The sequence below is a fragment of the Ochotona curzoniae genome, unplaced genomic scaffold (genome assembly GCF_017591425.1).
Source record: "Ochotona curzoniae isolate NIBS_2020 unplaced genomic scaffold, NIBS_Ocur_1.0 contig_430, whole genome shotgun sequence".
NCBI classification, from domain to species: Eukaryota; Metazoa; Chordata; class Mammalia; order Lagomorpha; family Ochotonidae; genus Ochotona; species Ochotona curzoniae.
The window spans coordinates 16,027,796-16,047,360 of NW_024466219.1; the positions used below are offsets into that span (position 1 = coordinate 16,027,796).

General features: G+C 41.3%; 1 protein-coding gene across 5 annotated transcripts in view; it reads left to right on the forward strand.

Annotated features, from left to right (window-relative positions):
• SRGAP2 (SLIT-ROBO Rho GTPase activating protein 2) overlaps positions 1-19,565 on the forward strand; it is a 243,698-nt gene that overhangs the window by 154,056 nt on the left and 70,077 nt on the right. For all 5 annotated transcript variants that reach the window (XM_040985549.1, XM_040985551.1, XM_040985547.1 and 2 more), the window contains exon 5: positions 15,348-15,410. In XM_040985549.1, coding sequence (XP_040841483.1) covers positions 15,348-15,410 — 63 coding nt within the window. The remainder of the gene's footprint in view (positions 1-15,347; positions 15,411-19,565) is intronic.

Sequence of the window (19,565 nt, forward strand, 5' to 3'; positions counted from 1 at the left end):
TTTCCTACCTTAAAGTATTGAGGATATTTCATTGTACTATCTCCTAAATACTTTGTAGCTTTGTCTTTTCCGTTGTACTATTTAAGTCATCCCCATAAAGGCAATTTGGTATATGTAGTGTGTTAGAGGGGCAATTTAATATTTTTAGAGAGATTCAGTGTTCCCATAACATCAGTGAAAGAAAGATGACATCCTCTCTCCCTCAAACCTCCAAACAGATTTTTTTTAAACAGCATGTATTAAGAATGTGCTCTATGCCAGTCCCAGTGTGCCTTCAGAATAAATGGCAGAAGGACGGCCTGGTAGGCTGGAATGACATTCCGTTGGAAAGGAACCATTTTTAGGGCAGCGAGTAAAGGAGTTGGGCTCAGAGTGCTGATGTGAAGATAAACTGAAACAAAACCAGAAAGAGCCCTGCAGATTCCATGCAAGGTTTATAAAGTAATAACATACACAAACACTGGCCTCTAATTAAAAAAGATAATAAGGGCCTGCAATGTGGACGCAGAGAAGGAGGAGTGAAAAGGAGACAAATATCAGACATACCATGAAGGAAAGATCAACAGCAGAGGGCTACTTGTTGGAGAATTAAAAGTTCATGGTTTTGTGGTTTGTTTTTGATTTTCAATGTTAGTATCACTTAGGACAAGGTAGAGTGCTATTATAGAATTTGAGATAGACAATGAAGCTGATGATTCTGCATATGCCCCAGTAACTAGATGCCCAAACCTTCCTCGTTCTCCAGATGGCCCCAAGAAAGACTTTTTTAGTGTTCAGTTTTTAGAACATCTTGTAGGTTCTTACATTTGGTGAATGTGGGCCACCTGAGGATCCCTAAGATTTGAATCTGCATTTTCAGTCACTCAACTAATTTTAGACATGCCCCTTTTGGGGGAGCGGGGATAGGGTTAGATTCAGCCCCTCTCTCTTTGATTACGGTGTTTGAAAAGCCCCTGGGGAAGTAATGAGGAACCGCATTTAAAACCTCTGGCTTGGAGCCTACACTGTGGCATAGCTGATTAAGCCACCAGCTGCTCTACTTTCCATCCAGCTGCCTGCTAATACACCTGGGAATATAGCATGAAATGGCCCCTGAACCCATTTGAGAGACCCTGAGCATGCCCTAACTCCTGACTTCAATCTGTCCCAGCCATGGCTGTTGCAGCCATTTGGGGAGTGAACCAACAAATAAAAATCTCTCTCTCTCTCTCTCTCTCTCTCTCTCTCGCCCTCTCTGTCTCTGATCTCTTTCTTTGTGTCTTCTTTACTCTTCTCTGTAACTTTGTCTTTTAAATAAATAAGTAAGTATTTTACCAAAAATAAGTCAAAAATACCTCAGGCTTGCCTCTCTCTTGTTTTGTCAGAATGTATTGGTTTCCATGTCCCAGGAAATAAACAGGTGTGTAACAGAAGTATGACATGCCTTTACTATCACCAGTGTTCATTCATTCCTTCATACAAAGCACTTTTGGTATTTTTTAGATATTTAGAATTGCACTGAACTTGCAGGTTGGGCCTCCAGAAATGGCAGCTTTGACAATTCAGACCAGCGTTTCTGCCTTATTGGCATTATGTTCCCTAACAGGTATCTTCTAATTCTAGAAAAAACAGCTGTAAGGCAGGAAGTTGAAGTTGAGCAGAACTGTAACAGACTTCACAGACTAGCAGGACAGAATTTGGAATTCAACTTAAGGAGGGGGAGTCCTGGTAAAATCCCCCAGGCTTTAGGGATACAACTTTGAAGTAAAGAAAAGACAGAAATAGACTTCAGTAGTCTCACAGAGACTGACACCCAGATTCCAGTGATGTTAATCTAATTGGATTCGAGTGATACAGGATAGCTTGTGGCTAGAAGTAAATGTAAATCCTTTCTAGAGAAAGATACTATCATCCTAGGCCTAATATACCTCTCAGCATTTTTTGTTCACAATGCTTGCACTAAACTATAGATTATTAGCCTATGAAGAAAATTAATTTATGACTGAAACCTAAAAGGAACAACAGGTGTCATTACGCAAATACTAAATTAACCATGTATAGTTGATATTTTGTGAAATTATACACTAAGGACAAAACTAGGAACAATTTTTTAAAATTATTTATTATTTTTATTGCAAAGTGAGATATACAGAGAGGAGGAGAGACAGAAAGGAACATCTTCTGTCCGATGAGTCATTCCCCATGTGACCGCAACAGCAGGTGCTGCACCGATCCGAAGCCAGGAGCCAGGAACTTCCTCCAGGTCTCCCACACAGGTTCAGGATCCCAAGTCTCAGGGCCGTCAATTGTTTTCCCAGGCCACAAGCAGGGAGCTAGATGGGAAGTGGAGTTGCCAGGATTAGAACTGGCGCCCATATGGGATCCCAGTGCTTTCAAGGCAAACTTTAGCCACTAGGCCACACTGTTGGGCCCAAAACTAGGAACAATTTTTAAAGAGCTCACTTAGAATGAGTTAAAGATACAAATGGAATTGTTGAAGCTATGATTTAGAGGTATAAATCTTCTGTGGGTCAGATAGTGGTTTCTTAGATATAACACCAAGATAAAGGAAAAGTAGATAAGGTAAACTTCATTAAAGTAAAAGAAACTTCTATCCTTTCGCAGAATGTGATTAAGAGATTGAAAGAAGATGTTGTCAAATCACCTGTGTCTCCTAGGAGTCTAATATTTAGAATATATAAAGAACTCTTAACAACTCAACAATAGAAAGACAAAACTTTTTAATTTAAAAATGAGCAAAATACTTGAATAGCTAGTTCCCCAAAAACGTTACACAAATGGCCAGCAAGCACATGGAAGGATGCTTGCCATCATTAGTTAATAGGGAACTGCAAATCAAAACCACAGTGAAATGCCACTTCACACCCACTAGGATGGTTATACTTTTAAAAATAAATAAAGACAAATATTGGTGAGGATGTGGAGAAATTGGAACTCTCATACATTGCTGATGGGATTATAAAGTGATGCAGATGTTGTGCAAAACAGTCCGCTGTTTCGTAAAAATGTAGGCATGTAATTATCCTGTAAAGCAGCAATTCCACTGCGAGGTATACACCCAAGAGAATTGAAAACACGTGCTCACATGAGAACTTGTACACAAATGCTCATGACAATATTATTCACAGTAAGCAAAAAGGGGAAATAGCCCCACGTTCATGAAGCAATTAATGAGAAAAAATTAAGCAAAATGTGACATATTCACACAACAGAATACTACTCAGCCATAAAGAAGAAAATATATGTCACAGCATGAATGAACACTGAAAAAATTATGCTACATAAAAAGAATCAGATACAAGAGGCCATATATTATATGATTCAATTCATAGAAAATTAAAGAATGTACAAATCCATAGTCAGAAAGTAGATGAGTGGTTGTCAGTAGGTTGGGCAGTGAATCAAGCAAGTATTAAAGTTTCTTTGGAGATGATGAAAGTGTTCTGGAATCAGATAGTGACAATGTTTGCACGACTTTGTGAATATATGGAACACCGCTATACACTTTCCATTGCTCAACTTTATGATAATATCAATTATATCTCAATAATAAAAGAGAATTAAACCAATTTAGTGCTATATAATGCTGTAATGTAACAGCTCAGTGTGTAGATTAAACAGCAGATTAGATATTACTGAATGAAGAATTAGATAATTGGAGAAAAATGAGAAAATGATACCTGCTGATGTTTAGACAGGTGCAAAGATGGAAAAGACAGGGAAGCACGTAAGATCCTTATAGGAATGTGGAAAACAGACCTAACAAGTCTTCTCTGAAGTCCCAAAGAAGAATTAGATACAAACAATATGACGATTCCTTAAAATTTTGTGGAAAAGTTTAATTGACAAAAACAAAACATATTAATTTTATTTCTCAACATAAGCTCCACTGGGATTAAGACACTTTTTAAAGCAATGAGATGAGCCAATTATTCCATCCTAAAGAACTGAGAATTTAATCATGTCAGTACAGTCACTTACATTATTAATTGAAGGCAAGTGGATTTTTTTTATTTAGGAAATGACAAAAATGCAGACGGAACCAAATCATGGCTGTAAGGTAGATGCCTAATGATTTCCCATGGAAATGCTGCACATGTTTGCTGAAACAACAAGCAGGAGTATTTTTTACGGACTAGAAGGACTATCGTAACACTTTCCTGGCTGTTCTCTGTTCTCAGCCTTCTAGAAAGTCAAGGAGCAGCATGCTCTGAGCATCCCAAGAAACCATTGCCAGACATTTGCTATTGACAGGTCTGCTTTTGTTTGGCACTAGGACACTTCCCTTGGTAGCCATTGCTTGAAGTCAGCTTCGTCTTCTTGGTGGTTGTTGGAAAGCTATATTTTGCCTCCTATTACAAATAACCCTTCGAAGAAGTGATTTAGAATCTTGATCCACTTTTGAAATATTCCATGGGAAGCTCTGCTGTTGTCTGCAGCTGATCTGGGAGCAAACATTTTGGTACCTATCAAAAAGAAAATTTCACTCAACTTTGAATTTTTAATCAGAATTTTGTAAATAAATTAGTTGAAATGTCTGTGGTGTTGGCTATTGTTTGTGGTGGTAATCAATCCTTTTCAAATAGGGTATAGGCAAGATTAATGATTAATTCTGTTCTCCAATTAATGTGAATTATTCCCTCTAAATGAATTACCTATTTATAAGAACTGATTTCTTTGGGACATTGTTCCCATAAACTTTTCATAGACTTCACCATCAGTAACTTTACCATTCTTTCATCTAAGCTTCCCGTATGTTGCTCTGAAAGGAGCTCTTTCCAAACTAGTATCCTTCTTATTGTGTCAAACTTGTTCTTGTTCAGACATCTAACCCAAAGTAGTATGAACAAACTTGTTTGGGGACAAAATATTTTGAAGTCTATGCATAGTGCCTTTCTTGGTACATAGCTTCCATGGTCTTATTGAAGGTGCTTAATATTTGAAAAGATAATAGCTGTGAACTGTCCCAAACTATCAAACACCTCACAGATTAAAGAAACGTTATGAATCTCAAGTAGACTAAAAACAAAGAAATTTCACAGAGGCACATTATGGTAAAAATCACTGAAAAGCCATGACAGAGAAAAATCTTAAAAACAGCCAAAAAGGAAAAGGCTCCTGGCTGCAGCCTGGCACAGCCCCAGCTGTTGGAGCCATTTGGGAAGTGAATCAGCAGATAGAACATCTCTCTCATTCTTAACCTTCTCTCTTATCTTTTTCTGTAACACTCCCTTTCAAACAGATTTTTTTTTTAAAGAGAGAAATGTGTGAGTCAGAATTCAGAGGAAATAGACAAATCATAAACCTAGTGAGAGCTTTAAAAGAATACTTCAAAAAGTTCATAGGAAACTGAGTTGAAAGACAAGTTTTTCTGGTTCAAATATTTTTTAAATTCTGTACATTTTTTTCATAAAACACATTTTCTATTAACTTTTTGAGGATCTCTCATTCACTGTCCTCATGAATGATTTTTAGCAACTAGATTTAAAAGACACAACAGTAAAAAAATGACATGGGCATTATGTCCAGCAATTGCAGAGTAAAGTGTAAGCCTGACTGGACAGGAAAGAGTGAAAAGCTTAGTGAGAAATAGGAACTACAGACTGGAGTTGGAAATCTCTAGCTCCAAACATTCTTCTAGTTCAATGATTTTTCTCTGGAAGTGAGGTACTGACTAGAGGGAAGGTGCTGGCCAAGGATTCTTCATCTTGCAATCTGTTCTTGTTTTTATTTGAGCAGCAAAGAGAGATCTTCTATCCACTAGTTCAACTTCTAAATGCCTGCAACTGCCAGGGCTGAACCAGGCTGAAAGCAGGAGCTGGAAACTCTATCCAGGTCTTCCCCCGTGAGTGGCAAGGGCCTAAGTACTTGGGTCATCCTCCACTGCTTCCCCAGAGTGCACCTTAGCTGGAACCTGGATCAGAAGCAGAATAACCAAGACTTGAAGCAACACTCCAACATGGGATGCTGATACCCCAGGTTGCAACTTAACCTTTGAGCCAAAGGTCTACCCTGATTTGTTTAAGAGTATAGGGGCCATGGCTAGAGCTATGTAAGGCTGGCTTACATCCAGGTTCAGATATCTATCCCAGTCCTAAAGCAGTGTAGTCTTAACTCTCTGGCAATAAAGGACTCTGCTTGTCCTTTCCAAGTTGGCTTTGTACTTTGCTTTATGCACCTAAGCCTGGAAGTTAAAATGGGTTTTTAAAAAATGTTTTCTTTATAATTGAATCCTGTGGTGTCTATTCCACTACTGACAATGGGATTCTAAGGCGACTTCAAGTTCTAAAGCCCCAAAGATCCCTCAATGACTTGGTTTGGCTTCTGGGTTCCTCTTTCTTAAAGTATTTAGTCAGCGATTTTGCCAGTGCCCCAGGCATTTCCTTTAGGGTGCTGCTGACTGTTTTACTTCCTGCCAGGCTGTCCAGCTCCTCTCAGTGTTCACACTGCCAGCTTCGGAGGAGTTCTGTTAACTCCTGTTCTTCCAGCCTCCTCCTGGCCAGCCGTCTGAGAGCCGCACAGGCATTCTTCCTACCCCTTAGGATCCCTTACTGTAGGAGGGCAAATGCTTGCAAGCACCTTGTCAATTTCTTTTCTTTCCTTCTTGCTCAGTTCCAGGCGGTTGACTGCTTTTCTTTCTGAGTTACTTTTACAGCTGCTGAGAGACTTGTACTCTTGCGTTGCCTGTGTGCCTTTGTCTCTTTCGTCCCTGTGTCCTAGTCTACTCAAGGGTACCCAGAGTCACCTAGATACCATTTCCACGCCTTTAATATTCAGATTGGGAAATGGAGTGATCTCTCCTGAGAATGATATGAAGAAGTGCTTTTGGCATGAGAGATCTGGGGCAGAAGACCCTAAAAATCTCTATCCTGAAGAGTGAGAGGTGGAAATAGGAGCAACAGTAGTTTAAGCAGTGAAGACTCCGGTGTGATTTTTCTCTTTCAGTGTAAAGTATTTTGTTTGGCACTTATTTTCCTAGCATTAGAATAGATCATGCTAAGAGATTGGAACAGCATGTTAAATTCAAGTTGTTACATGACTATTTCTGTGTCATCAGAGATCTTGGAAGAACAGAAGAGGCCCCTGGCTCTTCCTCCTACTATCTCCACCTCCCAGGTCCCCACCTCTACACTCAGTCACAGTCCAGTAGGGCTCAAACTTGTCTGGATTATGTGTTTCCCTGACAAAGGGTTTAGGTTAGAGCAGTGTCTGCAGAAGCTGAATGCAGGGTTCATGTCATGCCACAGAATGAATTTTCTCTCAGGGGCACTAGCATTACATGTGGGTTATCAATGAGACTGCTGACATATTCCAAAACCTCTAGGAGAGGAATGGCTTTCAGAAACAAGTGCCCTAGAGAAGAGAGGTCCTGGGTTTTGTTACTCTCAGTGATGGGCAGTCTTGCTATTCTATGACCTGGGCAGTAGGGGGTTTCTACCTTTAATATATGACCTCAGGTGAACCAACTGCTAATTGAGTAATTGAAAATGGTATTTTGTTCAATTTACCAGGAAGAATAGGAGGAAATTGTGTCCTCCTTGTTTTCCTTCCTCTCTCACCCTTGACATTTCTTCCTTTTCTGCTAAACATTTCAATTTTCTTCTTTCTCTGATTTCTTTTTTCTTTCTTTCCCCAGGAAAAAAATGCCCACTTTTCAGTTATTATTACTTTAGTTCTTATGAAAACTAGGAAGAAAAATAGATTGTATAGCAACAGGCATAAGAAAAAATCAGGAGACGCCTTCCCTGTGGGTTGATAGCACGCCCATTGATGGGATTTTGCTGCAGTGTTACTTAGGGAGTAGCCTCCAGATGCCTCACTGGAGGCACATGATGTGATCATGAACATGCTTGAGGGTACAGAAGGAGGCAGCACCAAGAGTGAAAAGAGCATTCGAGAGGCGACTGAGAGGACTGCATCCTGATGTTAGTATTAGCTAACGTTTGTTGAACATAGGTACTAGATTCTGCTTTAAGCGTTTTACATGGATCATTCCATTTTAAGATTAATCTTGGCAGTGGGATGATGAGTATTTTCCTATTTTACATATGTTTAAGCTAAAGGGTAGAGTGTTAAATAACTACCCTGAATTCATACAACTGGGGAGTCGAAGGAGGATTTTAATCCTGCTCCAAAATCTACATGTTTAACCCTCTGCTTTAAATATATATATATATATATATATACATATATATAATTAGAAAGGCAGATTTACAGAGAGAAGGGGAGAGAAAAATCTTCCACTGATTCACTCCCCAAATGACCATAGCTGAGCTGATCTGAAGCTAAGAACCAGGAGTTTCTTCCTAGTCTCACACACGGATGCAGGGTCCCAAGGACTTGGACCATCCTCTCCTGCTTTCCCAAGCATAGAGCCAGATAGAAAGTGGAGCAGCCAGGACATGAACCTGTAACCATGTGGAATCTTTGCACTTGGAAGGGGAAGATTAGTTAATTGAGCCATTACACTGGACCCAAACCCTCTTCTAATGCTACATGTGGTTCTAGATAGAATAGTAATAGCTGTGTAATTCTAGAAAAATCATTTCAATTCTCTGGCCTTATCTGTAAACCGTAACCAGAGAGTTCATGTTGAATAACCTCTGATGGGTCTCTGCTTTTAAAAGTGTAGGTGAAACAAATGCAGAGTGTTTACCTCTAACTCTATCTTGATCTAGTTGATTCAGCAAATGATTACTTTATAGCCACTGGGCACCAGAGAGGACAGAAAGCTACTTTTTAAATTTAATCTTGGGGCCTGGCACAGTGACCCTTAAGCAGCTAAACTCCTTGCCTTGCAAGCACCAGGGTCCCATATGGGTACTGATTCTAATCATGGTGGCCCCACTTCCCATCCAGCTCCCTGCTTGTAGCCTGGGAAAGCAGCTGTGGACAGCCCAAAGCTTTGGGACCCTGCACTCATGTGGAAGACCTGAAAGAGGCTCTTGGCTTCAGATCAGCTCAGCTCGGGCTGTCGTGGCCACTTGGGGAGTGAATCACCATATGGAAGATCTTCGTCTTTGTCTCTCCTCCTCTCTGTATACCTGACTTAACAATAAAAATAAATAAATCTTTAAAAATAAATAAATAAATTTAATCTGTATTTCCAGTAGTTTTAGATTATTTCATATTTAAGTAGCTTTGTGATAAAAAAAAAAACTAATTGCTTCAGATAAATCTAAAGATAAAAATCTAAAGAATTATTCAGGTTTTAGATAATTAATTTGGAAATAGGCATTAGATCTTAGATTACAATAGATCTTTAATTTTTTATTTCAAAATATGACTTGTCATTGAAGAGTTTCAATATACTCATTAACTTCTGAGTAGTTATTTGGTGAGATTAGGCTTCATTGGGTTTACAAGCTTAACAGATTCTTAAAAACTTAAATGTGACTGTTTTAGGAGCCACTTATACTGAAGCCATATTCCTGTAACCTGAAACATCTTTAGTCATTAACTTGAAGATAAAAAATTTACTGTGAAGCAGCCAGATTTTTTAAATCAGATTTCTGTTTCTGGCCATCTGAATTCAACAACTGCTTTGCTCTAGAATTAGATTATAGTGTGGAAACCTTTCAGCTATGAAAGGGTAAAAGGTGCTGAACTAGGAAACTGACTGAATTCCAGTCCCGTGAATGCTTTTAAGATTGGAAAATTGTGTTCAGAGGAGCCCAGACTTCAGCTTGATGTCCATTTTTCTCAGCAGATTGTAAACTTTTAAGGTGTCTGTTTTTATTCAATCCATGAGTATTTGACACATAATAGATACTCTATAAATACTTGCCAGCAGACTTTTCATTGCTCATTCCCTGTAAACCAGCCATTTCCTCCTTGCCAAGATCCAGTAATTGAACCTGCTTTAAAACATCTGATCAGTTACCTCAAGAGGCCTGTTTAGCTGCTGTCTTGGTTGGTGGGCTCCAGTCCTTAAGCCAATACTTTCTTTGCTAATTTACAATCACATTCTTTTGTATTGTCCCCTCTCCTTTAAAATTTGTATATACTGACTCATTAATGAGTTATAAATACATTTAGTGAATTATGACCAACACACAAAAAAGCAAACGAATTGCAGCCCATGTAAGTACTTTTACTGTAGGCCCATGCTACCCTGGGTTATAATAAACATTTTGCTTTTTAAGCATCCTGATCTACAAGATGAGCTCCTCTCATGGCAGCATCAAGTTCACCTCTTTGGATATGGTTCAGCATGCTTATACTTCATATGCTCTTGGGCTCTATGGAGTGTAAGATCCTCACTGGAACTCACCTTTACTAGAGCCATCCAGGGGTGTTCTATGCTGAGTAGAAAGAATTTTGCTTGCAAGTGTGCAAAGGGAAATTTAGAAAACATTTCTGACCTTTGACCCAAGGGCATCACCATCCTCTGAAGCTTTTCAGCCTTGACACCTTGACGCCAACTGCACCCCAACTGAGTTGCATAGGGGAGAGCCCAGATACAGTTGCCCACAATCCCTAGGGCCCTAGCCCCACTACCAAATACTGCTGTCTGTTTAGCCCCATCCTGCCTTCCAAGAGTTATCTCTGGCAAAGCCCTGGGTCATGAGACTTAGAGCCTTTAAAGTGGTGAGCCACTGCCCCTGAAACTATCACTTGCCTGGTAACAGTTCTGCTGCCAGAACTTAATGCAAGGTTCGTGTCACTCTCCTCTGAAATCTGTAAACCTAAATTCAATCATTAAACTGCCTTTTTAAAAAAGCAGTTAGTCTCCGAAGTATGTTTGAACTGGGGAGCAGAAGCTAGCACTGGTGAATGAGATATGTGCCCTTGAAAATTGGATGCTTTTTTTGAAAACTGCTGACATCGGCTAAATGGCAGAGAGCTAAACCCAACTGCTTCTACCTGCTGACAGATTCAGCTTTAGGAAGGGGCTGAAATTAGCTCTCACTACATGGCAGAGATACAGCTTCCTCTTTTTTTTTTTCTCCTTTCCTTCTTTCATAAAAATAATACAGCTTTCTAGTCCAGATAGCCAATAAACAGCAGGCCCGTGCCCCAATTCCACACCTCCCGCTCAAAAGGCATGATGCAAGTCACTAGAAAATCAGGTAACACGTAGTCTCCCTGTGAGTACTGGCTTTAAAGCCCTGTAATAATTCATGTTCTTTGGGGGCAAGCTAATGAACAAAACCAGTGAAGCTCAAGAAATGTAATTAAGGAAATTCAGAGTGGACCAACCTTATGTCCAAACAACCCAGACCACATAACCTGATTTTTCTGTGCATTTTTATGGCTGTACCCTGTGTGTGAGCAAGGAGGTTTTGAAGCATTCTGTCTTGGGGAGATGATGTTGTGTGGTACAATTCTGTTGTTCAGTGCTATAATCTGTTGGAAAAGAAAGATTCTCTGTCCATTTTGTAAGCACACGGCAGGCAGGAGCTATTGCACTGCCATTTCTATGAATCAGTCCCGCCTTGGCAACAGGCAGATAGGGGCCCCCCAAGAAACACACTTCGGCCAAATATTTGTGGTGAGTTACAAAATAAGAGATCCAGGCCTGTGCACACGATTGCACTTCCTATCCCATAGAACCAGCATTGTTAACTATGCCACATCTCTAATCTAAATTTAGGCATCCTTTTTTCCCTCCCAGGCAGAGATTACTCTGCAAACATTTAAGAGAAAAACTTTGCCCAAAGTAATATTTTCCCCCAACTTCTATTTGGTTCCCTGTAATGTTTAGATGACTCATTCTCTTCCAAGAAATGTTAAAGAAAAGAGATGTAGCTGTATATTCGTGCACAAAGGCCTCTCTGTAAATCCTTTTTGCTTCCCTGCCTAGGAACCTCTTGCTTTTTTAGAGGAACGGAAAGGCCCCACAGTCTTCCTAGTCACGTCCTGGGCTGCAGCAGGTTTGGTTGTTCCTGGGAACAAATGTGCCTCTTGTTTTTGGGTGGGGCTGCCTTGTAGCTTCCCAGTCCTGTCAGTCCTTCCGTGGTAGCCAGCAGGAAGTCTGTGCAGAGGCTGAGCTCTCCCCCAAAGGCACACAATTAAATTCTGAAATAGTGGCTTTGTTTAGTATCTGTGGAAGTAGAGACACTGGCAGAAGTTTCTGCCCCTGTCCCTGTGTTAGAATCGCTGGGGGTTTTCTCATGCATTTTATCTGTCCTAGCTGCACTTGTATTCCCCAGCCAGCCCAGCCCAACTCTTAGCCACAGCTGGTGAGGCCCCAGCCAGTCAGATCCCTCTAGCAGCCTGTTCAAATAAACAGGGGTCATAGTGGAGTGGTCCTCCCAACTAATCAGTACAAAAGGAAACATCTGCCTTAGCTTAATTGCTATTTTATTGGTTGCATTTTTCCTCCCTCTGCGTTTTCCCCTCACACTCTGGAGCTAAGTTGTTTAAGTCATGGGTAAGCAACAGGACAGAAGAACTGCCTTCTCCTTTAACCTCTGCTATTTAAACCTAAGGAGGTGCTGAGAGGGGTGGGAGGCCGGAGGGCAGGGCTGTGGGAAGTGATACTCGCGGTCACTTCCTCACCCTGTTGCTGACTCTGGGGCTGCTGGTGAGTCATTTTGCCTCACTTCACCTCGTTGGGTCTCTGTTACTTCAGTGGAATTCAGCTTTCCTCACAGTGGGAAGGGGTGGCTGGTATGTGAGATTGCAGATGAGCGGCCTTCCCTCTTGTGGCTTTTTCCTGCGGTTGAAGCCGTTGGATGAGAGACACTTAGAATGTGAAATTGGAGACTGCGAAGGTGTCCTAAAGCCGTCCGTCTTGTAGCACATCTGGGTCCCTGAGCAGAACTTACTCATTTCCTTCAGCTCTGTGGTGCACAGCTGAAAGGGTGGTGTTGGAATCTAACCTGGGCTCAAGCAGCCAGGTCAAAGAGCCCATAGAAAGGCCAGGAAAGACTTGAGTGTTTTAGCTGAAGGCTTTCAGTGTATGGAAGAGAAAACAGAAACCCAAAGAGATTTACCATATTTGTGCAGTTATCTCTTTGATGGTGGAGGAACTGGGAATAGAGGGAGAATTTTGAGATTGCTGATTTAGGGGCTCTTTCCACACTCTCTCCCCACCACCTACCAGATGTAAACATTCCAACCCACTGAGGAAAGAAGTCACACATATATTATATTCTATAATGAACACTTAATAGAAAAATGACAAACCACAAGAGAAAGATGAAATTGACTCTTAAGCATTTTAGAAAGTATTTATTTATATATTTGAAAGACAGAATTACAGAGAGAAAGAAAGAGAGACATACCTTCCAAATGGCCACAGCAGCCTGGGGCAGCTAAGCCAGGAGCATGGAACTCTACCCAGGTCTCTCATGAGATTGACAAGAGCCCAAGCACTTGGGCAATCTGCTGCTGCTTTACTGGGTCATTAGCAGGAAGCTGAATCAGGCGGAGGGCAACTGGGGCTTGAACTTGCAGCCTTAGACTTGTGTGGCAAGGGTTAGCTTCACCCACTGTACCACAATTGCTACACTGCTAATCATGCTTTTAAATATGTTTAGGTACACTAGAAATCAAAGACCTGAAAACTTATAGCAATAAAATACACATCAAATTGTCAAAACCAAGAGAGAATAAAATAAGCATTCTTGCATGCTGCTGGTGGTGTTTTTAATTAGCACTGCATTTCTCAAGGGCATTTGAATAGTGTAAATGAGAAGTCTTTGCTCCAACAATATCACCTACAGGAGTAGTGGATGAAAGGTGTGAGCCTAGATTATGTTTAACGTAATTGGATGTAGTGCTTTTTACTTATAAAAAGTGTGAAAATAGTAAATGTCCAGGTCCAGTATGGTGGCCTATTGGCTAAAATCCTCACCTTGAAAGTGCCGGGATCCCAAATGGGCACCGGTTCTAATCCCAGCAGCCCCACTTCCCATCCAGCTCCCTGCTTGTGGCCTGGGAAAGCAGTGAGGACAGCCCAAAGCCTTGGGACCCTGTACCAGCAAGAAAGACCTGGAGGAAGTTCCTGGCTCCTGGTTTTGGATCAACTCAGCACCGGCCATTGTGGTCACTTGGAGAGTGAATCATTGGCAGACGGAAGATGTTCCTCTCTGTCTCTCCTCCTCTCTATACATCTGACTTTGCAATAAAAATAAAATAAATCTTAGAAAAAATAAAAATAAGAAAAAAAAAGTAAATGTCTACAAATAGGCACTATAGCATTATAATCCGTTATATCATTATAGGGTAATACCATGCAAGAAATGGTTACAACATGTATTTCAATGAGTAACACAAAACAATAATGAAATCTCAATTTCATAAAAATAATAATTAAAACATATTAACAAAATGTATGACAGAATCTACTGGGGTGATTTCTCAGTGGCAGGAATTAAGGGTTATTTTTGTCCTCCTTTTTGGTATTTTCTGTAGTTTCCTTCTTTCATGTAATAAATATGTATTACTTTTATAATATTTTGAAGGCCGAGCATATGCCTTTTTAAAACGTGAAGGTCTGAAATGATTATTTCTGTCGTGAAAGCCTTCTCCTTTTGTCCCTTTCTTTGCCTGGGAGCTGGTCTCTGCATTGTTGGTATCTGAATTTTCAGTAGTGAAGAACCGGAAAGAGCTGGCAAAAGATAAAAGAACATCCCCTCTCAGCAACCCAGTGATGCCAGTCTGTTTTATCCCTTCCTCTCTTGGGCTTGGCATGTAGGATTCAGTGTGCAAGATGTGATTACTTCCTTCCTGCTTCCTCCTCTGTATCTACGGTTCTGTGGATTAGATGCCAGCCTGGGGAAGCAGCAGCAAAGGTCCTGAGAACCACCACTGGCACTTGACCAGTTAAGAGACCCCTTACCATGTTTTATCTGATCAAGTAGCATTGACTAATCTCAGAAGCAGTCATTATTCAGATACCACAGCCAGGAGAATCTACTTCCTTCTTGCTTGGAGTCTCCTGTTTAGTTAGGGATTTTGAAGTTCTTGGATGCTTATAAACTTTTTCTTATTATACACCATTACACCTCTTACTTTCCTTGGCAATCCTCTGGAATGTTTGACTGCAAATATCTGAGAAAGCCTGTTCCTCCTAACAACTGTTGCTAGGTAGGATGTGGTATTCAGGCCTGCTCTTTGGGGACCAATTGAAAAAAAATCAAAGACTACAACCCATTTTCCCTCCACACGATTGCCTTTCCTAGGCTATAGAAAAGGGCACATTTCATTTTATTAAAACTCTTTGAGTAATCTGACTATAATTGGGTCTGATCGCAGTGGTTATCTGATTTGCTGGGTTAAATAATGGGCCTTAATTGAGTCTGTGTTATTTGTAGAGGCTGGGTTGCTCTTGCTTTTGTTGCCCTCTCCTCCCTCCTTCTGTTTCCCAATTAACCTTCATTTCTCTTTCCTTGCAGAGTAAAGAAGTTGGCCAGCAACTCCAAGATGATTTGATGAAGGTCCTGAACGAGCTCTACTCGGTAAATCATATGGGATGCTTGGCTCCTGAACAAGCAGAGGGAAGCAGCATTTGGCAACTTACAGCCATGGTCACGTCAGCAATAGAATGAACTGAACTAGGGTTGAAGACAGTGCATGGTCCCCACTGGGGGTGACCTCACCCATCTCTTTTTTAAAAACATATTTTCAAAACTGAATGAGAAAAAAAAAATCTCAAAATCATTCCTCAGCTAGGCAAGTTTACATTGACTTCATTTGGGGCATGATTGCTAAAGATCAGCCAAAGTCTAAGTCATCAGTGTAACTGATCCCTTTAGCAACAAGGGACCCCAATCTAATGGCAAGCAATATGAACTGCCTTACACTATTGTTGTGTACCTCCTGGAAAGGATTTATTGTTCAAGATTTTGCTTGCAATCTTAGGTTGAATTACTGGTTTGACCAGACGAGTCAAGTAGAGCCATAAGTGCCCCTAAGGTGAGGGACCATTTCAGGCCCAGAGGAGCTGTACACCAACTTCCTGGGGTTCTATAATGGCCAAACCTCAGTGAAAAGGCAGGCTTGGAGAAGAAAATAGTCAATTCTGAGTGAACTGGTACTTCATCAGTCTTGACTGATGTGTGTTTCTCCATATACTAAGCAATATTATGAGTGGTTTTCCCGGTACCATGTTTTGTAAATTATAATTACAATCAGCATGCACTCATACATGCACACTAATGAAATTCCTGCTGCCCTACAGTATATACTTCAAATGTGCAGTGAATGCCTTTTAGGGATTTGGTCTCCTGGTCATACCAGCCCTCACTGTCATTTTTTCTAGGTTTTCCCATCTTGTTTGGAGGTGAAATTGATTTCCTGTGTTTACCTGTTTATTCCTTTCCTCTCTCCCGTCTTTACTTCCTCCCTTCTTCTTCCTCCTCCTCCCTTTCCTTCCCTTCTCTTCCTGCTTTGTTTTCTTTGTTTCATTTTAATCACAGGAAGTACAGGCCATGGTGACATGCCTCACAGGCATCTGGGGTCAGAGAATTCCAGGGTTTTGATCCAGAAGCCTAGGCGTAGTTGGTGTGTCTTGGCAACTGTTAGACAAGTAAATAGGGCTGAGTATTCATCTGATCTCCAATGATGCTCGTTTGTTTTGAATTTCTACTCTGTGACTCTTCTGCTCTGTGCTCTTCTACTCTGACATCAAGTTGATAAATGGCACCCTTTGGTTCAGCTCCCAAATTTTCATTTCTCTCAAATGAAGTTAAGGCTTTTTAAAAATAGAAGCGTGTCAATGTGAACCATTTCAGACTGGATAGTATTTTGAACCTTGTCTTTTTAATGTTTTACTTCTCTTTATTTTTAGAGCATCTGCTAGGCACCAAGAAGAGCTCTATTCCTTTCTCCTGGCAGGGAACTGACTAAGATAGAATATGACACATGTCATTATACAAATCCTTTTATTTCCCCGTAAGCACATTGGGCCTCTGCTATTTGCGGCTGTTTCTGGGGAGGAGTAGGTCGGAGAGTCAGCAAACCTCAGACCTAATCAAGTCCAGCATGCCACTTCTGCGATGGGTCTCAAGGCAGAAAGGAAAAAATCGTGCCTGGAATCTGTTACCCGGAGTTCTTGATGTTTTTACCCGGAGTTCTTGATGTTTTCATATACTCTCACTTTAAAAATAAGTGAAATGGTATAAGTTGTGTTGGAGTGAGGAAGAAAACCCTGGAACTTGCTATTCTGATCTGAGAGGGCCGGGCCAGTACCAATGACTGCAGTCTTCAGGCAGTTCAGTATTGGCCAGCTGCTTTCCCAGCACCAGGAGGCCACAGTCAGTGCAAAGCATGATGTCTTCCCATGCTTGTACAATCCAATAATTGATTGAGTATGATGTCCTCTGCCATAAGGCATATTGGTACACACTTATGATCTGGCCAGGGTCAAAATAAAAAGTTGATAAATTTCATCCAGAGAATCAAGGGAAAAGAAGGAAGTAAATTAGAAAGGAGGGAACTCCAGAAAGTTCCAAAGACAGCAGAATGATCTGCTGTAGTGGTTCTCAAGCCAGGTGGTGGTTTGTTCTCCAAGACACTGCTCAGCTTCTGCAGATGCTTTTGGTTGTTAACAAATGGAGGAGTGAGTGGGCTCCCCTGACAACTGGAGTCAAAGGCAGGATGCTGCTAAAACTATGCTGAGTGCAGGACCACCCCTCACTACCAGGTATGATCTGGCTCAGAATGTTGGCAATGCCAAGACTAAGAAACCCTGATCCAGACCAGAATCTCCTGAATTGGGCAAGCTAGATTCTAACTTATCTTTACCACCAGCAATATCAGCGTAGAGATACCCCGAACCTCTGTGACCCTGATGTCTCCATACTTTTATATACTCCCATTTTCATATCCTAGGGGTAGGTGACTGGGGAGTCATACCCCGAAATAGTTAAGAGTGGAATGAGTTTGTAGATTCTGTAGGCCATTACAAAGTTCAGAGAATAGATTTGTGAGTTCATTTTACCCTCCAGTGAACTCAGGACTGGTCTAAATAAGCTACAGTAGGATTGGAATGACTAACTGCCTTAAGTTTGCCTAGGACTAAAGAATGTCCTGGGACACAAGACTTGTGGCAACAAAACCAGAAACGTGCTGGGCAACAGCGTGATCACCCTGTAGAGAACACTGGTTTCATCAAGTCAGTAGTTGGGACTACTGTATGCCAGCTTCAGAAAGCTACTAACTACACACGGCCTCTCGGCAAGGTTAAAGAGAGAACAAGGGAGAGCTTCTTGTAGGTAGCTATGCCCAATTTTCTCTTCAGAAAGGAGGGAAGGGATCCTTCTTTCAGTGACCTTATAGGCAACAGAAATGATTTCTCAGTGCCGGAAAAAAGAAGCGAAGGACTTCAGAAACGCACCATATTTCTCAGCATCTTTCTTACCTTCCATCTTTCCCCTAATGTCTGAATCTTTTTTGGAGGACCAAAATTTCCCCAAGAGTTGGTAATTTAAGAACTTTGAACCATGATGAGCTAAGGGTACAGAGCCCAGGTAGTCCTAAACAAAAATACCTTTGGAAAGAAGTCCAGACTCTGGCCAGAAGTGGCCAGCTGCCTCTCTGCCTTGTCTTCTTTGATTTCGCTGACTTGGCATTCTGTGCCAGGGGTTGCTGCCCACAGCTGCTATTCAGAGAGCAGGCCCAGGGAGCATTCTTTTCCCCGTGTTTGTCCTCGTAACGAGGTGACTAGCTTGTAAGCCATGGTATAAGTCATTGTCATTTTCTGACTGATGCTCCAGGAATGTTTTTGAAGTCAGAACACACTGCTTCCAAACAAACTCTGGGATTCTCTGCCTCAGTGGTATTTAGAAGCTATGTTTGGAAAAGGACAGCAAATCCCATAGAAAAGGATGCATGTGAAAGCATGGAAACCACATGGGTTGGAGGAATATGAAGTCCAGGAAGGTGCTGGGATGCACTAGGGCTGTCATTACCCGAGAGGTTTCAATGCTTCTGTCCCAAACCCTGCAAAGAGTCCAAGAAGTATGTGTATTATTTTCTTAAAATGCATGTACTTCAGATTTTTTGACATCAAAATATTTTCCACAAGCTTTTTGAAGTGCTCTCATAGGCTCTCTGTTTTGTAAAATTTATTTGTTTATTTATTTGTTTATAAGAGTTACAGAGAGGACAGGGAAAGGGAGAGAGAATGGGAAAGGCAGAACCCAAGAAAGATCTTGCACTTGCTGGTTCACTACCCATATGGTTGCAACAGCCAGAGCTAGCCAATCTGAAGCAAGGAGCCAGGAGCCTCAAGCCTCTTCTGGGTCTCCCACACTGGTGCAGGGGCCCAAGCACTTGGGCCATCCTCTGAGCTTTCCCAGGGAGCTGGATCAGAAGTGAAGCAGTTGGGGCTGAACTGGCTTTTACAAGCAATGTCAGCAACACAAGCAGCGTCTTTACACACTACACCACTGCACCAGCTTCTGGTATGTTCTCTTGACTTGAGGCAGCAATTGCTTGTTTGAAGAGCTACTTCAGACTGCTATTTGGCATGCGTTCTGAAGCATTGGCAGTAGTCCCCCAACTCTTGTTTGACTGTAGCACTAGCATTAGGGATACAAATAAGAGATGTCTGGGCCTGGCATGGTAGCCCTAGTGGCTAAAGTCCTCACCTTGCACACACTGGAATCCCA